The sequence below is a fragment of the Monodon monoceros genome, unplaced genomic scaffold (genome assembly GCF_005190385.1).
Source record: "Monodon monoceros isolate NGI ecotype Baffin Bay Population unplaced genomic scaffold, NGI_Narwhal_1 Super_Scaffold_21, whole genome shotgun sequence".
NCBI classification, from domain to species: domain Eukaryota; kingdom Metazoa; phylum Chordata; class Mammalia; order Artiodactyla; family Monodontidae; genus Monodon; species Monodon monoceros.
In genome coordinates, this window is record NW_021703778.1 from 126,659,968 (window position 1) to 126,682,544 (window position 22,577).

The 22,577-nt window shown below is 37.8% G+C and overlaps 1 protein-coding gene and 1 pseudogene across 1 annotated transcript in view; one reads left to right on the forward strand and one right to left on the reverse strand.

The window, feature by feature from the left end:
- Window positions 1-22,577, reverse strand: part of TXNDC16 (thioredoxin domain containing 16) — a 103,758-nt gene that overhangs the window by 40,260 nt on the left and 40,921 nt on the right. The window contains exons 8-12 of the mRNA XM_029239772.1: window positions 13,674-13,840; window positions 13,225-13,285; window positions 8,782-8,905; window positions 4,531-4,674; window positions 3,596-3,655 (exon numbers count right to left, since the gene is read on the reverse strand). Of these exons, the coding sequence (XP_029095605.1) occupies window positions 3,596-3,655; window positions 4,531-4,674; window positions 8,782-8,905; window positions 13,225-13,285; window positions 13,674-13,840 (556 nt within the window). The remainder of the gene's footprint in view (window positions 1-3,595; window positions 3,656-4,530; window positions 4,675-8,781; window positions 8,906-13,224; window positions 13,286-13,673; window positions 13,841-22,577) is intronic.
- Window positions 11,162-12,280, forward strand: LOC114905202 (annotated as a pseudogene).

Below are 22,577 nucleotides of genomic sequence, written 5' to 3' on the forward strand. Positions count from 1 at the left end.
AGCTCCCTGAGAGTAGGGACTGTGTCTGTTTTCCTTGTCACTGGTTTTCCAGCACCTAGAGTGGTCCTTGAACATGAAACACCTTAAATATGTGTGTGAATAAACTAACACATGGAATTCATTTAGGGCTTCACATACCCATCCTGTCTAAATATTATAATTTCTTATTTATTTAAAATATTATAATCTCTTCTCAGCCCAAGAAAACACATCATAGTGGAATTCCAAAGAGAAATTTCTACTTGTTCTATACTAATACAGTTGACCCTTGAATAACACAGGTTTCAACTGTGCAGGTCCACTTATATGTGGATTTTTCTCAATAGTAAATATTACAGTACTACACATTCCATGGTTGGATGAATCCATGGATATGGAACCTCAGATATGGTGCAACCATGTATACAGAGGGCCAAATCTGTTATTCTTGGATTTTCTACTGCACAGAGGGTCAACATCCCTAATCCTTGTGTTGTTTAAGTCAACTGTATATGCAAGGCCCTCCAAAATGTGTAACTAATTAGGTGAAGAGATATCAAAAAACAAATGACAAAGCACCACACAACTCAGCTAATGAAAGAATGAATTCTAATAAAAGGAAACTTTAATATAATATTAGATCAAAGAAGGAATCTTTGTGTATCAATATAGGTTATATCCTACTTTAAGATGTTATCTACCCATATGACTAAAATTGTGAAATGCAGTATTTTAATAACTTATTGCCAAAAGTTTTAATACTGAAAATTCTTTCTTACATTTTAAATGATCCTAGATTATATCTCATAGATGCAATAACTTACTACCTTAGATTTAGTGTTAGCAATCTGTTTGATAATATAGGCAGGGTCTAGTCTGTCTTATTCACCACTATAAACCTGCTGCCTAGTACAATGTCTGTTACATATTATGTGCCCAATAAAAAATTTGTGAAATGTGCCCTGATATTTCTTCGTGAACAAATTTTCAATGTTTACCCTAAAGTATATTAATACCTGAATATTATATGTGCATATAAACAAAAATAAATTCTTATTCCTTGTAAAGCTGGATCTACTCTATAAAGTTCTCTTATCCTTTATTTTAATCATTTAGTCAATAAATATCTAGTGGTGCTTGTACTGGTGCTTGTTCAGACAATATCATATTATGTACTGCCACCCAAGGATGGAACATGGTGTTATTACAAATGTAGTTCTTTCCCTTCAATAAGCATCCTCAATGGGTCTACTGCTAAAAATGTTATTATTCCTTTGTCCAAGTTGAAAACTTTGATGTTATCTTTAAAACTGGAAAAAGAATATTGATACATATCATTAAAAGTTATAAGGCTACTTATACTGAAGTTATCACATTTTAATTTTTTCCTGTAAAATGGTTTCAATACTTAATCATGTTTCAAATGGAAATAGTCTAATATTCTAAGATGACTGTAGTATTACATTCCACATACTTTATCAATGCAGCAATTCCAAATAGGGGTCTTAATTTAAAAGAAAAACAAAACAAAACAGACTCTCTTAGCTACAGATACTATGTAATTATAAAAACTTGACATTTGCTGCCACCTTGTGACTGAGTATAAAATATTCTCCATCCTCTTGTACTAAGAGATAAAAAGTGGCTTTTTCCCAAGTCAATATGAGAGATTACAGGACTAAACGACCAAAGTATTACAATATTTTCCCAATTTACAAAATTACAGTATAGGCTTCACCATAGACACAAAACACTATTGTTACATATAGTATGCATTTCTATATTAAGCCTCATGAACTTCCAAAACAATCCATTTATCTGATATCTAATTACTAACAGGATTGTTATTCATAAAGAACATACTAATCAAAAAAGGAATCAAGCCCTTGGGTTGGTTATCTGCTTTTTTATTCTACAAACACATACAACTAAGAGTCCTTGCATTGAGGGGTCACATCTTTATTTGGTCATTAACAGAGAAGAAAGTAAGAGAATCTTTTTCCATTTTCATTTGGTATCTAACCAAATGGGCTGGGGAGGGGGGAATAATTCTATTATTCAGGGACATTATCCAATTACTATTTCATTGTGGTTTATATTTTCCCCCTTTTTCTTTCTTCTAATTATTTACCAATAACGCTGGAAAACCTAAGAGAAGAAACTTAAATCTGTCTATAAATTGCCACCATAAAGGAGAATCTAAAAGAGAATGACAAGATTGCTTTAAAAAAAAAAAAAGTTAAGGGGCTTCCCTGGTGGCGCAGTGGTTGAGAGTCCGCCTGCCAATGCAGGGGACACGGGTTCGTGCCCCGTTTCGGGAGGATCCCACATGCCACGGAGCAGCTGGGCCCGTGAGCCATGGCCGCTGAGCCTGCGCGTCCGGAGTCTGTGCTCCGCAACGGGAGAGGCCACAACAGTGAGAGGCCCGCGTACCGCAAAAAAAAAAAAAAAAGTTAGGGATCACAGTATCTACAGACTTAATCATCTCTTCACTTGGGGAATGAAATAATCAAAAGTTGGATCAAATGTGGTTGGGAAATGAATGGAAGAGAAATGGTTCAAAAATGATTTTTTATACCTCTGATGTTTTTATTACTGTAGAACATGTTGCGTTTAGGATTGACTTTCTGGAATCAATTTCTTGAGTTCACAAAAGTCCCCAATATATAAGTTGTATACCAGTACACATTTTCCACTAAATAAAACAAAATTTATGAAACTCTACTACATTTGCTTAATCATTTACTCAACAACTATTAAACACCAGATATTCTGTAATGTAATGCAATGCACCAAGTCCAGTGAGCCGAGTATAAGACACACTCTCCACCCATAAGGAACTTACTAAATAATGAAAGAGCCTGTAAGCTAGTGCCTCAAAACTAAATGGTGGATGCATTCCTGGAGTAGCCAAGGAAAAGCCTATTTAGCCATAATAGCTTTTATTAACAAGAAAAACAGAGTAGGAGGAAATCGTATTAAAGACACAAAGCATGATATATTCTGTCTTATTCAAGTGATTACAAAACATTATACTTACCTAAGCCAACACTATCTGTCTCTTACTAATGCTAAGAGGCCTCCCTACTCCTCCTTTTTTCTTTGCTGGGATGGTGGCATAGACATTTTGAGTTCATTCCTTGGATTCTTATTTGTCTACCACTGAATCAGGTTTCATAGAATAGTTAAAATAAAAAGATCCTGGCTATTAAAAAATATCCTAACCGTACAGCTTCAAGAACACTGGTATCTTAGTTCCTTCATTAGGATGTGGTCTTATCTATCAAATTTTTATTTAATAGTATTTAGTATATATTTAATAATATTTAACAGTAACTGGCACAGAGTAGGCACTCAATAAATGTTTGCTGAATGACTGAATTCAGCCAAAAAGATTACTGGATTAACTATGTAGCTACAAGACAGTTTTATGAAGACAATCAAAGTGAATGCTTCTGAGAGTTCTGAAACTCATGGTTCATTAACTTATTAACCTTGGAGACACAAACATAATAACCTGAAATTTTACATGGGTTTCTACATCTTTAGCATGACACAGTTATACAAATAGCTATGGCTCAAAATCAGGAAAATAAGCATGCATACCACAGTATACCTTTCAACTTAATTGCCACATCGATGTAGGACTGCAGAAATGCCATGGATACTGCCTGCCCTACATTAAAATAAAAAATTAAACAGATATTACAATGTACATATCTCTAAAGCAGTGGTCCCCAACCTTTTTGGCACCAGGGACTGGTTTCGTGGAAGACAATTTTTCCACGGACTAGAGGGTGAGGGGATGGTTTCGGGATGATTCAAGCACATTACATTTATTGTGCATTTTATTTCCCTTATTATTACATTGTAATATATAATGAAATAATTATACAACTCACCACAATGCTGACAGGAGGCAGAGCTCAGGCAGTAATGCGAGCAATGGGGAGCGGCTATAAATACAGATGAAGCTTCGCCAGCTTGCCTGCTGCTCACCTCCTGCTGTGTGGCCCGGCTCCTAACAGGCCACAGACCAGTACCGGTCCATGGCCCGGGGGTTGGGGACCCCTGCTCTAAAGCATCCATACTTATATATAACAAACATATAGATTTATGGGGTTTCCCCAAATTGTTATTTATTAGTAAGAAGTATCCTAGTATGCAGTAGTCAATATTGTTCAAACATTTAAGAGGGTTTCTGCGTTCATACTGCAAGGAGTATACTTGAACAGCTATTGTTTGAGGATAAAAGCAATATAGTGCCTATAAATCTATAATAACTGTTAATCAGTCGTTAGCTTGAATAACAATAATTTTTCTAAATTAGTAAGCTTAACATCTAGTTTAATCATTAACCTTCAATTTGTAAGTCAGATATAATCAGTTTTACAACCCCAGAATCAGCTAGAAGCAAATATTTCAAAGTGTGGAACATATGAAAATTATGTCACTTTACAATGTGCAATAACAGAATGCAAAAATAAAATGTGCCTACTTTAAATGCCCTAATATGCAATATAGTAGTCACCTCTAAAGACTCATACTCACAACCAGCATAGAAAAGCACTATGCTGTCAGAAGCTGTTACTGTCGCATTAAATGTTTCTTCTGTTAGTTCCACTGTGAGTTCCAAAGGTAACTGTCTCTTCCTGTCTCTGTAAACAGTTTCTGCCACTTCATCATCTTGAATATCTAAAATGTTTGAAGAGAAATTAATATAAATATAAATGTATAATTAAAGAAATTTAAGCTCTTCTCCCAGGCAAGCATGTGAAAATTTGGTATTTTATAAAAACTTTTGAATTCATACAATCTTAATATTTAAAATGCATGATATTAAGAAAACTTTCCAGTTGTCTGGCTTCCTATCTTAAATGACTCTCAGATGCTTCCTGACCCAGAAAGTGTCAAGTTTTAGTCAATTCCAAAAGGCGTTAAACTTGTCAAGAAATAATATAAATATTGCTCTTTTATTTCTAATCAACATATTAATTTATAAGCCAAAAAAGTCCTACCATACATATTTGACAGTGTTTCTTTAGCTTCTACTACATGCCAAGCACTGTGACAGACATTAAGGAAAGTGGTAAACAAAGCAGACATAGTCCCTGACCACACAGAGCCTCAATCTATGGAAAAGTCAGTCAATAAACTGATCACTAAATAAATATATAACTATAAATGTGATCAGTTTAAGAGGAAAGGTTAAATACACAGTGAGAGATTTTAACAGGGAGATTTAGATTGGGAGATCCAAAGTCCACCAGATAGAGAATCAATAAAAGGATGTTTTAGGCAAAGGGAAAACACATGCAAAGCTCTGAGAAATAAGAGCTAAGCATATTCTAGGTACTGAGGGAAGGCAAATTTGACTAAAACAAGATGGCCTGAAGAAATAACATGAGAAAACTCTAGGCTAGACAGTAGCTGGATTATAAGAGGCCATATAAGCCAAGAATTTTGGATTTTATTCTAAGTGTATTGAGTTAAGGGTGGATTCTGAATATGTAAAAAACTTTCATTAACCACAATATATAGAAATATTGAATCATTATGGTGTACAACTAAAACTAACATGTTACATGTCAATTAAATCTTAAAAAAAAAAAAAACTTTAAGATAGACAGATAGATCCATCCACCCACCCATTCATCATCCATCCATCAAAGTATGTGGTAAAAAAATAAAAAACACATTATGAACTCACAAATATCCTACTGGAATTTATATAGATTGTATGATAACACTGGAGGGACATCTAACTTGATAAGAGAGACAAGCTTCCTAGAAGAGTTGACACAAGCTGAACATTAAAAGAAAAATAAAACTTAGGCAGGCAGTAGAGGCATATGGAGTAAAAGGAACAGCATGTACAAAGCAACAGTGGCATGAAAAATCATGATGAAGTTGAAATCTGAACACTGACTCTGATATTAAGAATTATTGTTAACTTTGTAGATGTAGTAATACCATTAATTTTAAAAGGAGAATCCTTAGATTTCTGAAATACACAGGGAAATATTTATGGATGAATTTGTATGTTTGGAATTTGCTGCAAAATAATAAAGGGAGGGCAGTGATTGGAATAGGATTAGCCATAAACTGATGGTGGCTGGGCGAGGCCAGGTAATGGGTACCTGGAGATTTGATCTATTATGCTGTCTACTTTATGGTAAGTTTATAATTCTCTGTAACAAGATATTAAAAAGAAAGGAAGGGAGGAAGTGAGAAAGGCAATGCATTCAGAAAACTAAATTATTATTTTCCATATGATTGCTAATACTATAAAATAAAATACTAGGTCTGGATTTCAGTACTATATTGGCAATTTTTAACTGTGTAACTCTAGTCAGTTATATAACTCTGTGTCTCAATATTCAAACCTGTGAAACATAAGAGTTCGACTATTAATTTTAAGGTACTTTTAAATACCACATTCTATGACACTAAAAGTTATGCCCTCAATACCAAAATTAATAAAGGCCAATTTTCTCATTTACTGTATTTTTTTCTTATTATTCATGTATTTTCATTTTCCTGCCAGTCCATTCTTATTTCCCAATCCATCCTTTCTTCTCTTATCTTGTCCAAACACCTCCTTCTTGCTTCCCCATTCTCTTAATAAGCCACCCTCATTTATAAATTTATAAATTTATAATTTATAAATTTATTTATTCCTCAGCTCAAACTTTCACCAATTCATATATATATATATATATAATGTGTATATATATATATATACACACACACTCTCTTTAGCCACACATGTTTGTTATTTTTTTTCATACTCTCCTTTTGGAGACCTCAGTCCATTTAATTCTGATTCATCTTGTGCCCATTTCCTTTGAAGGGCATTTTTCTTTATATTCCGCTCTTACATGGTAACAAACTCTTTCCAAACCCTCATCCATGTCTCATATAAATGGGAATGAAATGAAAATGAGAAGGAAACTGTGTATATGGGCACGACATCAAACTATATTATGGGTCAGTATGGATTACAAACATAGGAAGTTAAGACCAAAAAAAAAAAACCCCAAAAAACAAAACAAAACAAAAAATTCCACTACAAAGCAAAAAAACAAAGCTGTTTAAGAAACATGAGAACTGGGCTGAGGAGAGAAGATAGGGGAGAGTTAGAAAAAAAGAGAAGGCAGCACCAGCGGGCAAACTAAAGCCAGAGAATCAGGAAGTAAAACAGGAGACATGGCAACAATGAAATTTTGAAACAGGCAACTAGCCACTGAGGACAGGAATCTTATTAAATTTACAGATGATTCCTCTGACTCTGAAGAATATATGAACCATGATAGGAATAAAGCAGGGAGCAAGAGAGCAGAACACAGATCTGCCTATACAATGACGATGCTATGGAGAAGAACTCTGGCTTAAATCACAAGCAATTCTAACTTCTGTATATCAGAAAAAAACTAGAGCAGTGCTCAAACCAAGAAGCTGGTCACCAGTAACAGTTAAAGCTCAGAGCCCTTATTAAATTTATAATATAGATGTTGATCCTCATAATAAAGAGACCTCATGAAAACAATATGTAAATTACTTCCATCTCGGGAATCACGATAATAGGACTATATAAAAAGTATTTACGGGACTTCCCTGGTGGCACAGTGGTTAAGAATCCACCAGCCAATGCAGGGGACAAGGGTTTGAGCCCTGGTCTGGGAAGATCCCACATGCCACGGAGCAGCTAAGCCCGTGTGCCACAACTACTGAGCCTATGCTCTAGAGCCTGTGAGCCACAACTACTGAGCCTGCACACCTAGAACCCATGGTCCACAACAAGAGAAGCTACCACAATGAGAAACCCGCGCACTGCAACGAAGAGTAGCTCTCGCTCGCCGCAACTAGAGAAAGCCCACACACAGCAACAAAGACCCAACACAGCCAAAAATTAATTAATTAATTAATTAAAAAAAAGTATTTACTAAATGGGACTCATGATAATAGTACTATATAAAAATTCAAGTATTTACTAAATGGGATACTAGAATGTACAAGACATAATCCCTGCCTTAGAAATTTTGTAGACCAATAGAGAAGAGAGAAAAGTAAATAAGCAATTTCAGAATAGGACTGATGTTATAAAAGAAGTACTAGGAATGATAATGATCATAAGTAAGATTTCAAGTCAGAATGCTCCACATGCCGTTTGTGTGACACTGGGCAGATCACTTAACTGAGCTAAAACACAGATTTTTCCCTCTACAAAACGAAGGTGACCTCAGCTAACTCAGAGAACAGCTATCAAAGTAAATAATGAGTGGGAAATAGCCTTGAAAACTATAGAATACTTCAAAAATGTAAGCAATAAGAGCAATAAAAAGAAAAGCAGAAATAACATATTAAAAAGAATTATTAAAATGTTATCAAAATCTACTCCCTATATTGCTAACAATTGGATTCATTTACAAATACAACTATATTTATCAGAATTTCATAACCTAATAGGAATAATAAAAATAAAATATCATACTGTGGCTCCTGGGTCCTTTTTAAACACGGAGTAGACCAGTAGGGCTGAAAGAACTGATGTGGAGGATAAAGGCACACTTGTGGAAAGCCAGAAGCCTGACACGTAACAATGAAAGGTATCGCACTAAACAAAATAGAGCATCCTTATATCTTTACACCTCATCAAGTTGCTAAAATGAAATTCAAAATTAATTTCTTCAGGCCTCTTCACATTCTTGAATGTGACAGTTAATTCACTGAAATTTCACTGACCTTAAGGATGCTGGGCATAAATGGAAGGGCAGCATGATCATCAAAAAAACATATTACCCATATCTGGACCTTCAATGTCATTGTCTTCATCTTCGTGCATTTCCTCAATGTGCATATTACTTTCCACACGGGATACGATTAAATCAATATTATTTAACACCAAAAATTCCACTGGCACTCCCTAGAAATACATTAATTTTAAAAGATATGACTAAAATATAACAAAGCATTTTAATATAAAAATGTTTTACTTGTTTGATACTAAAATGAAATGAAACTAAACCTCTGAACTTCAATTTTAATATATTTTTTTAAAAAGGTAAATTAACTCCACGATCACTATTAAAAGCATCCAAAGTATACGTTATAGAAAGATAGTGTGTGCTACTGAAAAAGAGGGCAAAAAAGAACTGAAAGTCTCGCTTGCTTCTTGTCACAATTACATTACACTGACATCTGAAGCATTTTACATATAACAGTAAGTCCCACCTCAATACAATTGAGGTATAAAAATATCTACAATTTTATTGCAAACAGAGACAATATTATTTTGTATTCTACAGAAATATTCAAAATAATACTTCATCTAAAAAAATTCCACTAAAAAGTTTAATTGCCTGTTTAGCCATAAACATAAAAATACTACCTGCCCCTAGGTATTTTAAGAATACCAAATTCTATTCCATTGAAATTGTTCCATTAAAATTTCTTTCACTAAGCCTCAACCAAAACATTTTTAAAACATGAAATTTTAGGCCACTGGATTATTTTAGTAAATTATCCCTGCTGCAACCTCATGATAAAACTTCAAGGGATGAGGAGTTGCTTCTTATGGATGAGCAAAGAAAGTGGTTTCTTGAGATGGAATCCACTGCTGGTGAAGATGCTGTGAAGACTGTTGAAACGACAACAAAGGATTGAGAATATTACAAAAACTAAGTTGATAAAGCAGCAGCAGGGTCTGAGAGGATTGATTCCAATTGTGAAAGACGTTCTACTCTGGGTAAAATTCTACCAGCAGCATTGCTCTGTAGCATACTACAGAGAAATCTTTCATGAAAGGAAGAGTCGATCAATGGGGCAAACTTCACTGTCGTCTGATCTTAAGAAACTGCCGCAGCCACTGCCCTGGTCGGTCAGCAGCCACGTCAACATCAAGGCGGGACCCTCCACAAGCAAAAAGATTACAACTCAATGAAGGCTCAGATGATGGTTAGCATTTTTTTAGCAATAAGGAATTTTTAAATTAAGGCATATACATTGTTTTTTTAGACATAATGCTATGGCACACTTACTAAACTACAGTATAGTATATATATAACTTTTATATGCACTGGGACAACAGCATGAACTTTAATTCTTCTACAAAACCTATTTCCCAATAACAAATTAAGTAATTTCTTACTTAGGGGTCTTTACCTAATAGTAAAAAAAATAGCTTCAGAAAGTATTCTTTCCATTACCTGGTCAAAAAGCAAAGCATACTAGCCCCACAGTGTACACATTTGAACAATACTACAGTTCTCAAAGTATTTTCCTATTGGGTCTTATAAAACTTCTTGTAAGTTAGAAGGGGAGGTTTTACGACTATTTCACAAATGAGAAATCTGAGCTTGAAGAAGTTAATTCAGTTATCTGGACCCAGAACTAGCAGGAACAGAATCCAAGTCTTCTGACTCTTTAGCCCAGTATTCCTATCATAGACTTATGCAAGGGAATTTAAGTTTAAACTGTCTGGCAGTTCATAAACATATCAATAATTTTTTAGCACATGTATATAATATTTACAAGATGTTCAGAATTAAAGAGTTCTTAATTAAGAACAATTTAAGGAAAAAGGGACATTAACAGAAACTTACAGAGGAAATACAAATGACCTAACTAGTCAAAGTTATCAAAGACATGCAAATTAATACTGAAACTTTTTTTGTGTATAGAAATGATTTTTTTTTTAAGGTTACCGTTCAGTACTGGCAAAGATGTATGAGAAACAAGAAATTCCAAACCCTGCTGGTAAAAGTATAACCCTTCTGGAGGGAAATTTGACAATGCATTTTAAAAGTCTTAAAAATTCCCATTTCCTTTAATAAAACTTACTTCCAGAAAATTAGCAAAAGGAAAGAATCAGTGACGTCCAAAACAGTGTACAAAGGCAGGCATCACAGCACAATAGCAAGTAATGAAATATAACTGTACATGAAAAGCAGGATATATAGCATGATCCTAAATTTCTTTACAGTATATATATAGGCAGAAGATTCGCGCCGCTTGGCCACAGGCCGCCTCCAGTGCCGCGGGATGTAGCACGGGGTCCACGGCCCCGAGCAGAGCCCGCCGCCCGCCTGTCTTCCATCACAGGGAACTCTTTGCTCCCTGGGCCCTAGAGACCCCACCCTTTCCCCAAGCTGAAGCCACAGGGCATTGAGGTGCCAGCCAGATGTCTTCTCACAAAGGACCTGTGGTGGCCCAGGGCAATGGGGTTCCTGCCGGGAACAGGGAGGCTGACACAGCGGAGCTGGCTGAGCTGGGCCCCCTGCTAGAGGAGCTAAGCAAGCAGGGCATCGCCAGCCCAAGCAAAGCTAAAGAAGAGCAGGCACGCCCAGTGCCTCAGGAAGAGGAGGAGGAGGGCTGGGTGCCGACACTTCCCCTGCAAGCCCACCATGCCGTGGAGAAGATGGAGGAGTTTGTGCATAAGGTCTGGGAGGGGTGCTGGAGGGTCATCCCACACGACGTGCTCCCCGACTGGCTGAAGGACAACGACTACCTGCTGCACGGCCACAGGCCGCCCATGCCCTCCTTCCGGGCCTGCTTCAAGAGCATCTTCCGCATCCACACGGAGACAGGCAACATCTGGACCCACCTGCTTGGTTTTGTGCTGTTTCTCTTTCTGGGAATCCTGACCATGCTCAGACCAACATGTACTTCATGACCCCCCTTCAGGAGAAGGTGGTGTTCGGGATGTTCTTCCCGGGCACGGTGCTCTGCCTCAGCTTCTCCTGGCTCTTTCACACTGTCTATTATCACTCAGAGAAGGTCTCTCAGAACTTTTCCCAACTGGATTACTCAGGGATTGCCCTGCTGATTACGGGGAGCTTTGTCCCCTGGCTCTGTTGCTCCTTCTACTGCTCCCCACAGCCACGGCTCATCTACCTCTCCAGCGTGGGCACCTCTGCCATCATTGTGGTGCAGTGGCACTGGTTTGCCACTCCTAAGCACCGGCAGACAAGAGCAGGGGTGTTCCTGGGGCTTGGCTTGAGCGGCATCGTGCCCACCATGCACTTTACAATCGTGGAGGGCTTCGTCAAGGCCACCACGGTGGGCCAGATGGGCTGGTTCTTCCTCATGGCTGTGATGTACATCACCAGAGCTGGCCTTTATGCTGCACGGATTCCCGAGCACTTCTTCCCTGGAAAATCCGACATATGGTTCTAGTCTCATCAGATCTTCCACGTCCTGGTGGTAGCAGCCGCCTTCGTCCACTTCTACGGGGTCTCCAACTTTCAGGAGTTCCGACATGGCCTGGAAGGGTGGCTGTACTGATGACTCCCTCCTCTGAGCCGCCCTGCAAGGGCGCAGGAGGAACTTCCCAAGTGCTTTTAAAATAACTTCTTTGCTGAAGTGAGAGCAAGGGTCTGAGCTGTCTGTTTCTAGAAGAAACCTCATAGAGAATTCAGTACCAACCGACCTTCAGCCCACTTCACACTCCTGGGCATTAAACTCTCCTTTCCCTCACTGAGAGCAGTGGGGATGGGCAGACGTGGCCGCCTCACCACTGAGCCGCGCCCTCCTCAGTAAGGCAACTACTGTCCCCTCACAGAGATGGGGCTTTGAAACTCATGTTGAGATTTTACGCCCCCTCCAACCATTCTGGGGAAAAATGATGGACTAGGACTCTTCAGAAATTCTGTTTCCAGAAGAAACTGTCCCTCCCTCCCCCCCGTCTTGACGTTGTAACCTGGCTTATAACAGGCCATCCGTTTCTGTAGCACACTTTTGAAAAACAATGATAACCTCGTCCATCTTTTTAGGGCCTGGACCTGCTCACAGAGCAGCAAGAACAAAGCCACCAACTTTTACACAGCCCGGCTAACCATGGAAGTGTGTCCAGGCTTCAGATAACTTGAGTTTTAATTTTTTTCTTGGCAGAGTAATGTAAAATTAAAGTGGGGAAAGATATTTAATATTTAATACTAACCTTTAAAAAGGAACCTGCTATCATTGCTATGTATCTTGATGCAAAGACTATGATGATAATAAAAGAGTACAGAAGACACTTGGCATTCAAAAAAATTAATAAAGAATATATATATATTTAAATAAACACACACACACACACGGAGAGACAGAGTAACAGATGAAAAAAAACACACCAAAATGTTAACAGCAATTATCTTTGAATAGTGGCAATTCACAGAATTTTCCTATAATAAGTGTATGTTACTTTAGGACCGCATGTATTAAATAAGCAGACACTGTAGACCAATATATAAAATGACTAACCTCTTCTGCTCTTTTGAAGACCACATTAGCATTCTGAGGAAAGTCCACTTCCAAAGAGTCCCTTTTTCAAAATGGAAATAAATGTTTTATGTTGTTAATCTCAAGAATAATAGTCATCCAGGATGTCAATCTAAAATAGAGCTGTAAGTTCTTATACTAAAAAATGTTTATGAAGAAAGGTTACAATTTAGCGAGTCTGAGAAATTTTACACATAAATACAGATCAGATTTTCTACCCTCTGTCTTAATCTACAGCTTCATTTACCAAAGTTTAAAGGTCTAAATATTAATCAAGCTGATAATTAAAGACTTTAGCTCAGCAACTGGTTTTAACTACATTAGAGTCCATTAGAGATCTGATTTTATTTATAAGTGAACAGATTGCCGTATAAGAAAAATATTAGTGTTCTGCTAAATACAGTATAGTGACTACTTTATGTTTAAAATACCTTAACAGGAGCAGAACTCCTGCTTTTCCCAGAAGACGCCAAGCAACCCATTCTGCAGTTGTTCTATCAGCTTCATATGTAGCTTGTTGACTGACAATAAAAACCAGTGGTAATCCTAGTTGAAGATGAACAGTTGAAACTTGTTGAGGATCTTCAGCAACTTCAGTCTTCATTTAGAAAAAGAACAAAACGTCTTTATTATGTGATAATAATGTTCCAACATTTGGATTTAAACCCTGCTAATTCTTATCAATAAAGACGAGTGAAAAAACACGTCTGTGAAATAAATCCATTAACATTAACAGAAATGGTCTCATGATTTTCTAAGTTTAATGCTCCCAGTATACCCGTATAGTTTAAGCATTATGAAACTAACAAATTTTACAAGGAGTTAAACAGAAATTTACAACCATAAAGAATAAGGATATTATAAAGAAACAAAAAAAAAACAATAAAAAACTGTGGTACTGATAAATAAAGAGATATTTGAAACAAAAAGAACAGATAACTAAGGAACAAATACTTCCACATAAGAATTTAACATATAATGACATATTACAGAACAATGAGGAACATCTGAGTTGACATCAGCTTGAATATACACATCTAATTTCACCCCCTCCAGAAATCCCAGCACAACTACAGCAGTAGGATTTTTCAAAAGAGATAAACATACATATGTGAAGAAAGGAAAGGAGAAAAGGCAGCAAAATTTTGGAAGCTGGAGAACAAAACCCTAAAGCCATGAGAGAGGAAAAGCTAAGAGACAATTTCACTTTAACTGCAGAATCCTAAAATTGCTCAGGAACTGTCACTGCCTGGCGTCTCTGGAACTGGGAGAGAAATATTGGAAGGGGAATGGCAGGAAGGCTCCAAAATAAGGAGGAACAGGTAAAACTTTTGAGGAAGCATTAGATCCCTAGATTCCCCTCCCCAACTCCATGAACTTAGGTCCCTCCCTCACACCAGAAGAAATCTGGCCGGACTGCAGGAACAGCTGAGAGTGGGAATCCCATACCCAAAGCAGGGGGAATGAGTACCCAAATGCTGAGACTCCTTTTAGCCCTTTCTCACTCAGTTTCCAGTATGCTAGCAGCCAGACTTCTGTACACCAGCAGAAAACTGGAAGTTCCTTTTCTGGGGACCTTGAGGAACCACAAGAAAAAGTTTAAAGCTACTGACATTGAGGTTCACCAGAAAGCAGCCCAGATCCAATCACCCTATGGAGCTCAGAGTTAACAAGTGCGATCTATAGCCTCAGAATTTCCAATCAGCTTTTTTAGTTTCAGATTCTAAATCATGAACAAGGAGTAACAAGCATCTAAGGAAAGCCTCTAACATGAAAGACAGAGACCAGAACAAACAGAAAAACAAGTAACGTGGAGGAAACAGACTATTCAGAAGAAGGTTCAGAAAACCACCAAAGATAAGCTCAAAAGGATGGGAAGATAGACTATCCATAAAGAAATGAAAAATAAAGTTGAATAAATCTGCCAGAAAGTAGAGCAAAAGACAGATGGATAATAGAAGAGATAAAATTGAGGGACTAGTTCAAGGGGTCCAACATTCAAATAGGAGTCCCAGAAAGAGAGAAGAGAGAAAACAGAAGGGAAGAAATCATCACTGAAATACACACAAAAGTTTCCCACAACTGAAGAAGCATGAGCTGCCAGATTGAAAGAGCCCACTGAGTAACCAGCAGAGTGGATAAAAGCAGATACATGGGAAGATGCATTCTTGTAAAATTTCTAATTATTGAGGTGTTTTTTAATCATAAAAGTATTCACAGAGGAATCTATATTTACCTATGGTAAGCAGAATTCTAAGATGGTCCCCAAGATTCCTGGTGTACACATTTTGTATAATCCTAATTCCTTGAGTGTGGGTGATACTTATAGCAGAGTCACTCCCTGGATTAGGTCACACCATGTAAGACTGTCATAGCACAAAGGAGTGAGATTTGTCTGCTGGCTTTGAGGGAGAAAACTGCAATTTTTTTGAGGGGGCCACATGGTCAGGATCTGAGAACAGCCTGTAGGAGGTAAGAGCAACACCGGCCAACAGCCAGCGAGAAGGTGGGAACCTCAGTGCTACAACAACACAGAGCTCAATTATGCCAAAACTTGAATGGGTGTAACAGCCTGAAGGAGTAGAAAAGCCTGGTTTTTTCTTTGTGTATTTGGAGAACTATAAGAAATTTAGTATTAAAAAAGTAAAAAGGGGGAAAAGACAGTAAGGCTGGAGATCTGGCAAGGGGCCAAATCATTAAAAACTATATATATCCTCCTAAGAAGGTAGGGCTTTATTCTGTAAATAATTGGAAGCCAGTTAGGAACTGCAAAAATTATGGTAACAAGATCATATATGTGTATTTAAAATATATCACTCTGTTTAAAAAAAAAAGAAAAAAGGGACTTCCCTGGTGGTCCAGTGGTTAAGACTCTGGGAAACTAAGGTCCCACATGCCATGTGGCCAAAAAAAACCAAAGAACAGAAACAAAAAAACATATACTAAAAACCAATGAATCCTACAATTTAAATGGGTGAATTCAATGATATGTGAACTATATCTCAATAAAGATGTTTTATAAATAAATAAATTAATTAAATAAATCATATCACTCTGCAAGCAACAGAGAGCATAAACATAAAGAGAGTGAAGTACAGGAATACAGTATAGACCAGATCAGTTTTTATTGCTAAAATAGTACACGAGAGAGAGGATTAAAGATCCTTAAAGCGCTGGCTGTTAGGATGAAGAATTCAAAAGATATTTAAGATCTAAAATTAGATGCAGAGAGATGTAGGAGTTGAGAATGGCTTTCCAGGTTTCTGCCATGAATGACTGGACAATAAATTAACCAAGATAATGGAGCAAGAACAGATGGTAAAGGATAACACATTAATGCCGGACATGTAGAGCTTCGGAGAAAGACATCTAGTTAGTAGTTAAATATATGGGACAGGAACTCTGAAGAAACGTCGGACCTGAAAATTCAAATCTGAGAATCAGTGTAGTTAATGCCATAGAAACAGATGAGGGTGTGTTCCAAGCATCTATCACTGTGTATGTAGCAAAGCACGCCAACACCTGATGGCTTAAAGTAACAAGAATCATTTATTTTGTCCATATGTCTGCAAGCTCATCTCTGGTCCACATTGCATTAGTGGGGCATTTCGACTGGAGGGTGAAGGTTCCACTTTAAAGATGGCTCATTCACTGGCTAGCAAGCTGTTGCTGACTATTATGAGCTCAGCCAGAACCGTGGGCTGCGGACCTCAATTCCTCTTCACATGACTTCTCCTCAGGCTTAATTTCACGGAAAAGTAGCTGGGTTTTAAGAACGAGCAATCAAAGAGAGCAAGGCAGAAGCACATGGCATTCTATGACACATAGCCTCAGAAGCCACATATCATCATTTCAGCCTTATTCTACTGGTCAAGGCAGTCACAAAGGCTCAATCGTGTTCAAGGAGAGAAGACATAGACTCTACCGCTGGACAGGCACATTCATAATGTCACATGATAAGGAGAGTTTATGAGATGGGAGAGTTGTTATTGCCATCTTTGGAAAATTTAATCAAAGTCTGGTAGGATGAGGCTTTGGGGGGCTTGGAGAGAGAAGTGAGTATATTTTGCAAGTGGGACAGATATGAATTGTTGTAGTCAATGGTCTACTCTCTGGCTACAGTTTCCACCCCTATCCCATGCGAATAACACTTCTCTCCAAGATTTCCAAGCCTCATCCCATCAGACTTTGAGACCAATGCAAACTCTAAGATCTCATCATCTACATTCAGGTCTAGTGTGGTCTCTTGGATATAGCTCCTTGAGAACCATTCCTCTCAATTTGAAGAAATGAATGAATTATTTTTCCCCATTCTCAATAGACAATGATGGAACAGGCAAAAGATAACCACCATATACATTACTGTTTGAAAGGGGAGAAAGCAGAAGCATAAAATGGTCATTAGTGTGTAGGGATTCTGAAGCCCATTCAGGCATATGGGCCAGTTCCTTGATTAGGGCTCAGTCCTACTCCCTAAGGGTTTGTTCTCTGAGGCTCTGGGTTACATATTTGGGCTCTTGACCTGCCCTCCAACTCATCCTTTCTTGCATACAAAAAAAGGGAGCCTGTGTTTGCAGCTGAGCAGATTTCTCAGTCATTTCCTGTCCATAGAATATGGGGAGTCTAAAGACTTCTTTTCATTTTGTGCTGTTTCTGTCCCTTTCCATACAAGCTGGTATACTTCTTCTAAAACCCCGTGGTTCCTTAATTATAAAGTTATAATCCATTCCATTAGACAAAAGACAAAATTACAAATGTCCTTGATAGATAGAAAAACTAATAGAGTAGTACCAAGAAGATTGCTAATAGTACCATAAAAATTACTAATAATTTTATATATCTATAAAATATGTATATTTTTAAAATTATAAATTAGTATAAAATATACAAAAGTGACAGAAGCACTCTTGCACCAGGGGTGAGAATACAACTTAGAAATTTTCAAAAAACGATATAAGAAAATGAAGGACTATAAGAGACTGCTATGAACTATTATACACCAACAAATTAGATAAACTAGAAGAAACTGATAAACTCCTAGACATATACACCTACCAAGACTGAATCAAGGACTTCCCTGGTGATGCAGTGGTTAAGACTCCATGCTCCCACTGCAGGGGGCACAGGTTTGACCCCTGGTTGGGGAACTAAGATCCCATATGCCACACAGCATGGCCAAAAAAAAGACTGAAGAAGAAATAGAAACTCTGAACATATAACTAGTTAGGAGAGACGGAATCAGCAATCAAAAATCTCCTAACATAGTAAACTGCAGGCAGAGATGACTTCACTGTAGAATTCTATCACACATTTCAAAAGAATTAATGCCAATCCTTCTCAAACTCTTCCAAAAAAATGAAGAGGAGGGAACACTTCCAAACTTATTGTATGAGGCCAACATTACTCTCATACCAAAACCAAACAAAGATACTATAAGAAAAGAAGACTACAGACCAATATCCCTGATGAAAACTCATGCAAATATCCTCAATAAAATACTAATAAAATGAATTCAACAGCACTTTAAAAGGATTAAACACCATGACCAAGAGGGATTGATTCCTGGGATGCAGGGATGGTTCAACATACGAAAATCAGGATTGGTTCAAGATGGCGGAGTAGAAGGACGTGCTCTCACTCCCTCTTGCAAAAACACCAGAATCACAACTAACTGCTGAACAATCATCGACAGGAAGACACTGGAACTCACCAAAAAAGATACCCACATCCAAAGACAAAGGAGAAGCCGCACTGAGACGGCTGGAGGGGTGCAAACACAATAAAATCAAATCCCATAACTGCTGCGTGGGTGACTCACAAACTGGAGAACACTTATACCACAGAAGTCCACCCACTGGAGTGAAGGTTCTGAGCCCCACGTCAGGCTTCCCAATCTGGGGGTCCAGCAACGAAAGGAGGAATTCCTAGAGAATCAGACTTTGAAGGCTAATGGGATTTGATTGCAGGACTTTGACAGGACTGGGGGAAACAGAGACTCTACTCTTGGTGGGCACACACAAACTAGTGTGTGCATCAGGACACAGGGAGAGGAGCAGTGACCCCATAGGAGACTGAATAAGATCTACCTGCTAGTGTTGGAGGGTCTCTTGCAGAGGCGGGGGTGGCTGTGTCTCACTGTGAGGACAAGGACACTGGCAGCAGAAGTTCTGGGAATTACTCCTTGGCATAAGAACTCCCAGAGTCCGCCATTAGCACCCCCAAAGAGCCCGGGGAGGCTCCAGAGTTGGGTCGCCTCAGGCCAAACAACCAACAAGGAGGGAACCCAGCCCCACCCATCAGCAGACAAGTGGATTAAGTTTTACTAAGCTCTGCCCACCAAAGCAACAGCCTGCTCTACCCACCACCAGTCCCTCCCATCAGGAAACTTGCACAAGCCTCTTAGATAGGCTCATCCACCAGAGGGCAGACAGCAGAAGCAAGAAAAACTACAATCCTGCAGCCTGTGGAACAAAAACCACATTCACAAAAAGATAGACAAGATGAAAAGGCAGAGGGCTATGTACCAGATGAAGGAACAAGATAAAACCCCAGGAAAACAACTAAATGAAGTGGATATAGTCAACCTTCCAGAAAAAGAATTCAGAATGACAGTGAAGATGATCCAGGACCTCGGAAAAAGAATGGAGGCAAAGATCGAGAAGATGCAAGAAATGTTTAAAAAAGACCTAGAAGAATTAAAGAACAAACAAACAGAGATGAACAACACAATAACTGAAATGAAAAATACACTAGAAGGAATCAATAGCAGAATAAATGAGGCAGAAGAAAGGATAAGTGACCTGGAAGAAAAAATGGTGGAATTCACTGCTGCCGAACCTAATAAAAAAAAAGAATGAAAAGAAATGAAGACAGCCTAAGAGACTTCTGGAAAAACTTTAAACGCAACAACATTCACATTACAGAGGTCCCAGAAGGGGAAGAGAGAAAGAAAGGACCTGAGAAAATATTTGAAGGGATTATATTCAAAAACTTCCCTAACATGGGAAAGGAAATAACCACCCAAGTCTAGGAAGTGCAGAGAGTCCCATACTGGATAAACCCAAGGAGAAACACGACGCGACACATAGTAATCAAATTGGCAAAAATTAAAGACAAAGAAAAATTATAGAAAGCAACAAGGGAAAAATGACAAATACCATACAAGGGAACTCCCATAAGGTTAACAACTGATTTCTCAGCAGAAACTCTACAAGCCACAAGGGAGTGGAACGATATACTTAGAAGTGATGAAAGGGAAGAACCTAGAGCCAAGATTACTCTACCTGGCAAGGATCTCATTCAGATTAGATGGAGAAATCAAAAGCTTTACAGACAAGCAAAAGCTAAGAGAATTCAGCACCACCAAACCAGCTCTACAACAAATGCTAAAGGAACTCCTCTAAGTGGGAAACACAAGAGAAGAAAAGGATCTACAAAAACAAACCCAAAACAACTAAGGAAATGGTCATAGGAACATACATATCAATAATTACCTTAAATGTGAAGGGATTAAATGCTCCAACCAAAAGGCACAGGATTGCTGAATGGACACAAAAACAAGACCCATATTTATGCTGTCTACAACAGACCCACGTCAGACCTAGGGACAAATTCAGACTGAAAGTGAGGTGATGGAAAAAGATATTCCATGCAAATGGAAATCAAAAGAAAGCTGGAGTAGCAATACTCATATCAGATAAAATAGACTTTAAAATAAAGAATGTTACAAGAGACAAAGAAGAACACTACATAATGATCAAGGGATCAATCCAATAAGAAGATATAACAATTGTAAATATATATGCACCCAACATAGGAGCACCTCAATGCATAAGGCAACCGCTAACAGCTATAAAAGAGGAAATCGACAGTAACACAATAGTGGGGGACTTTAACACCTGACTTACACCAATGGACAGATCATCCAAACAGAAAATTAATAAGGAAACACAAGCTTTAAAAGACACAATAGACCAGATAGATTTAATTGATATATATAGGAAATTCCATCCAAAAACAGCAGATTACACTTTATTCTCGAGTGTGCATGGAACGTTCTCCAGGACAGATCACATCTTGGGTCACAAATCAAGCCTCAGGAAATTTAAGAAAATTGAAATCATATCAAGCATCTTTTCTGACCACAACACTATGAGATTAGAAATCAATTACAGGGAAGAAAACGTAAAAAACACAAATACATGGAGGCTAAACAATACGTTACTAAATATCCAAAAGATCGCTGAAGAAATCAAAGAGGAAATCAAAAAATACCTACAGACAAATGATAATGAAAACACGACAATCCAAAACCTATGGGATGCAGCAAAAGCAGTTCTAAGAGGGAAGTTTATAGCTATACAAGCCTACCTCAAGAAACAAGAAAAATCTCACATAAACAATCTATCCTTATACCTAAAGGAACTAGAGGAAGAAGAACAAACAAAACCCAAAGTTAGCAGAAGGAAGGAAATCATAAAGATCAGAGCAGAAATAAATGAAATAGAAACAAAGAAAACAATAGCAAAGATCAATAAAACTAAAAGCTGGTTCTTTGAGAAGATAAACAACATTGATAAACCATTAGCCAGACTCATCAAGAAAAAGAGGGAGAGGACTCAAATCAATAAAATTAGAAATGAAAAAAGAGAAGTTACAACAGACACTTCAGAAATACAAAGCATCCTAAGAGACTACTACAAGCAACTATATGCCAAAAAAATGGACAACCTGGAAGAAATGGACAAATTCTTAGAAAGGTAAAACCTTCCAAGATTGAACAAGGAAGAAATAGAAAATATGAACAGACCAATCACAAGTAAGGAAATTGAAACTGTGATTAAAAATCTTCCAACAAACAAAAGCCCAGGACCAGATGGTTTCACAGGTGAATTCTATCAAACATTTAGAGAACAGCTAACACCGATCTTTCTCAAATTCTTCCAAAAAACTGCAGAGGAAGGAATACTCCCAAACTCATTCTACGAGGCCACCATCACCCTGATATGAAAACCAAAGATACTACCAAAAATGAAAATTACAGACCAATATCACTGATGAATATAGATGCAAAAATCCTCAATGAAACACTAGCAAACAGAATCCAACAACACATTAAAAGGATCATACACCATGATCAAGTGGGATTTACCCCAGGGATGCAAGCATTCTTCAATATGCGCAAATCAATCAATGTGATACACCGTATTAACAAATTGAAGAATAAAAACCATATGATCATCTCAATAGATGCAGAAAAAGCCTTTGACAAAATTCAACACCCATTTATCATAAAAATTCTCCAGAAAGTGGGCATAGAGGGAACTACCTCAACA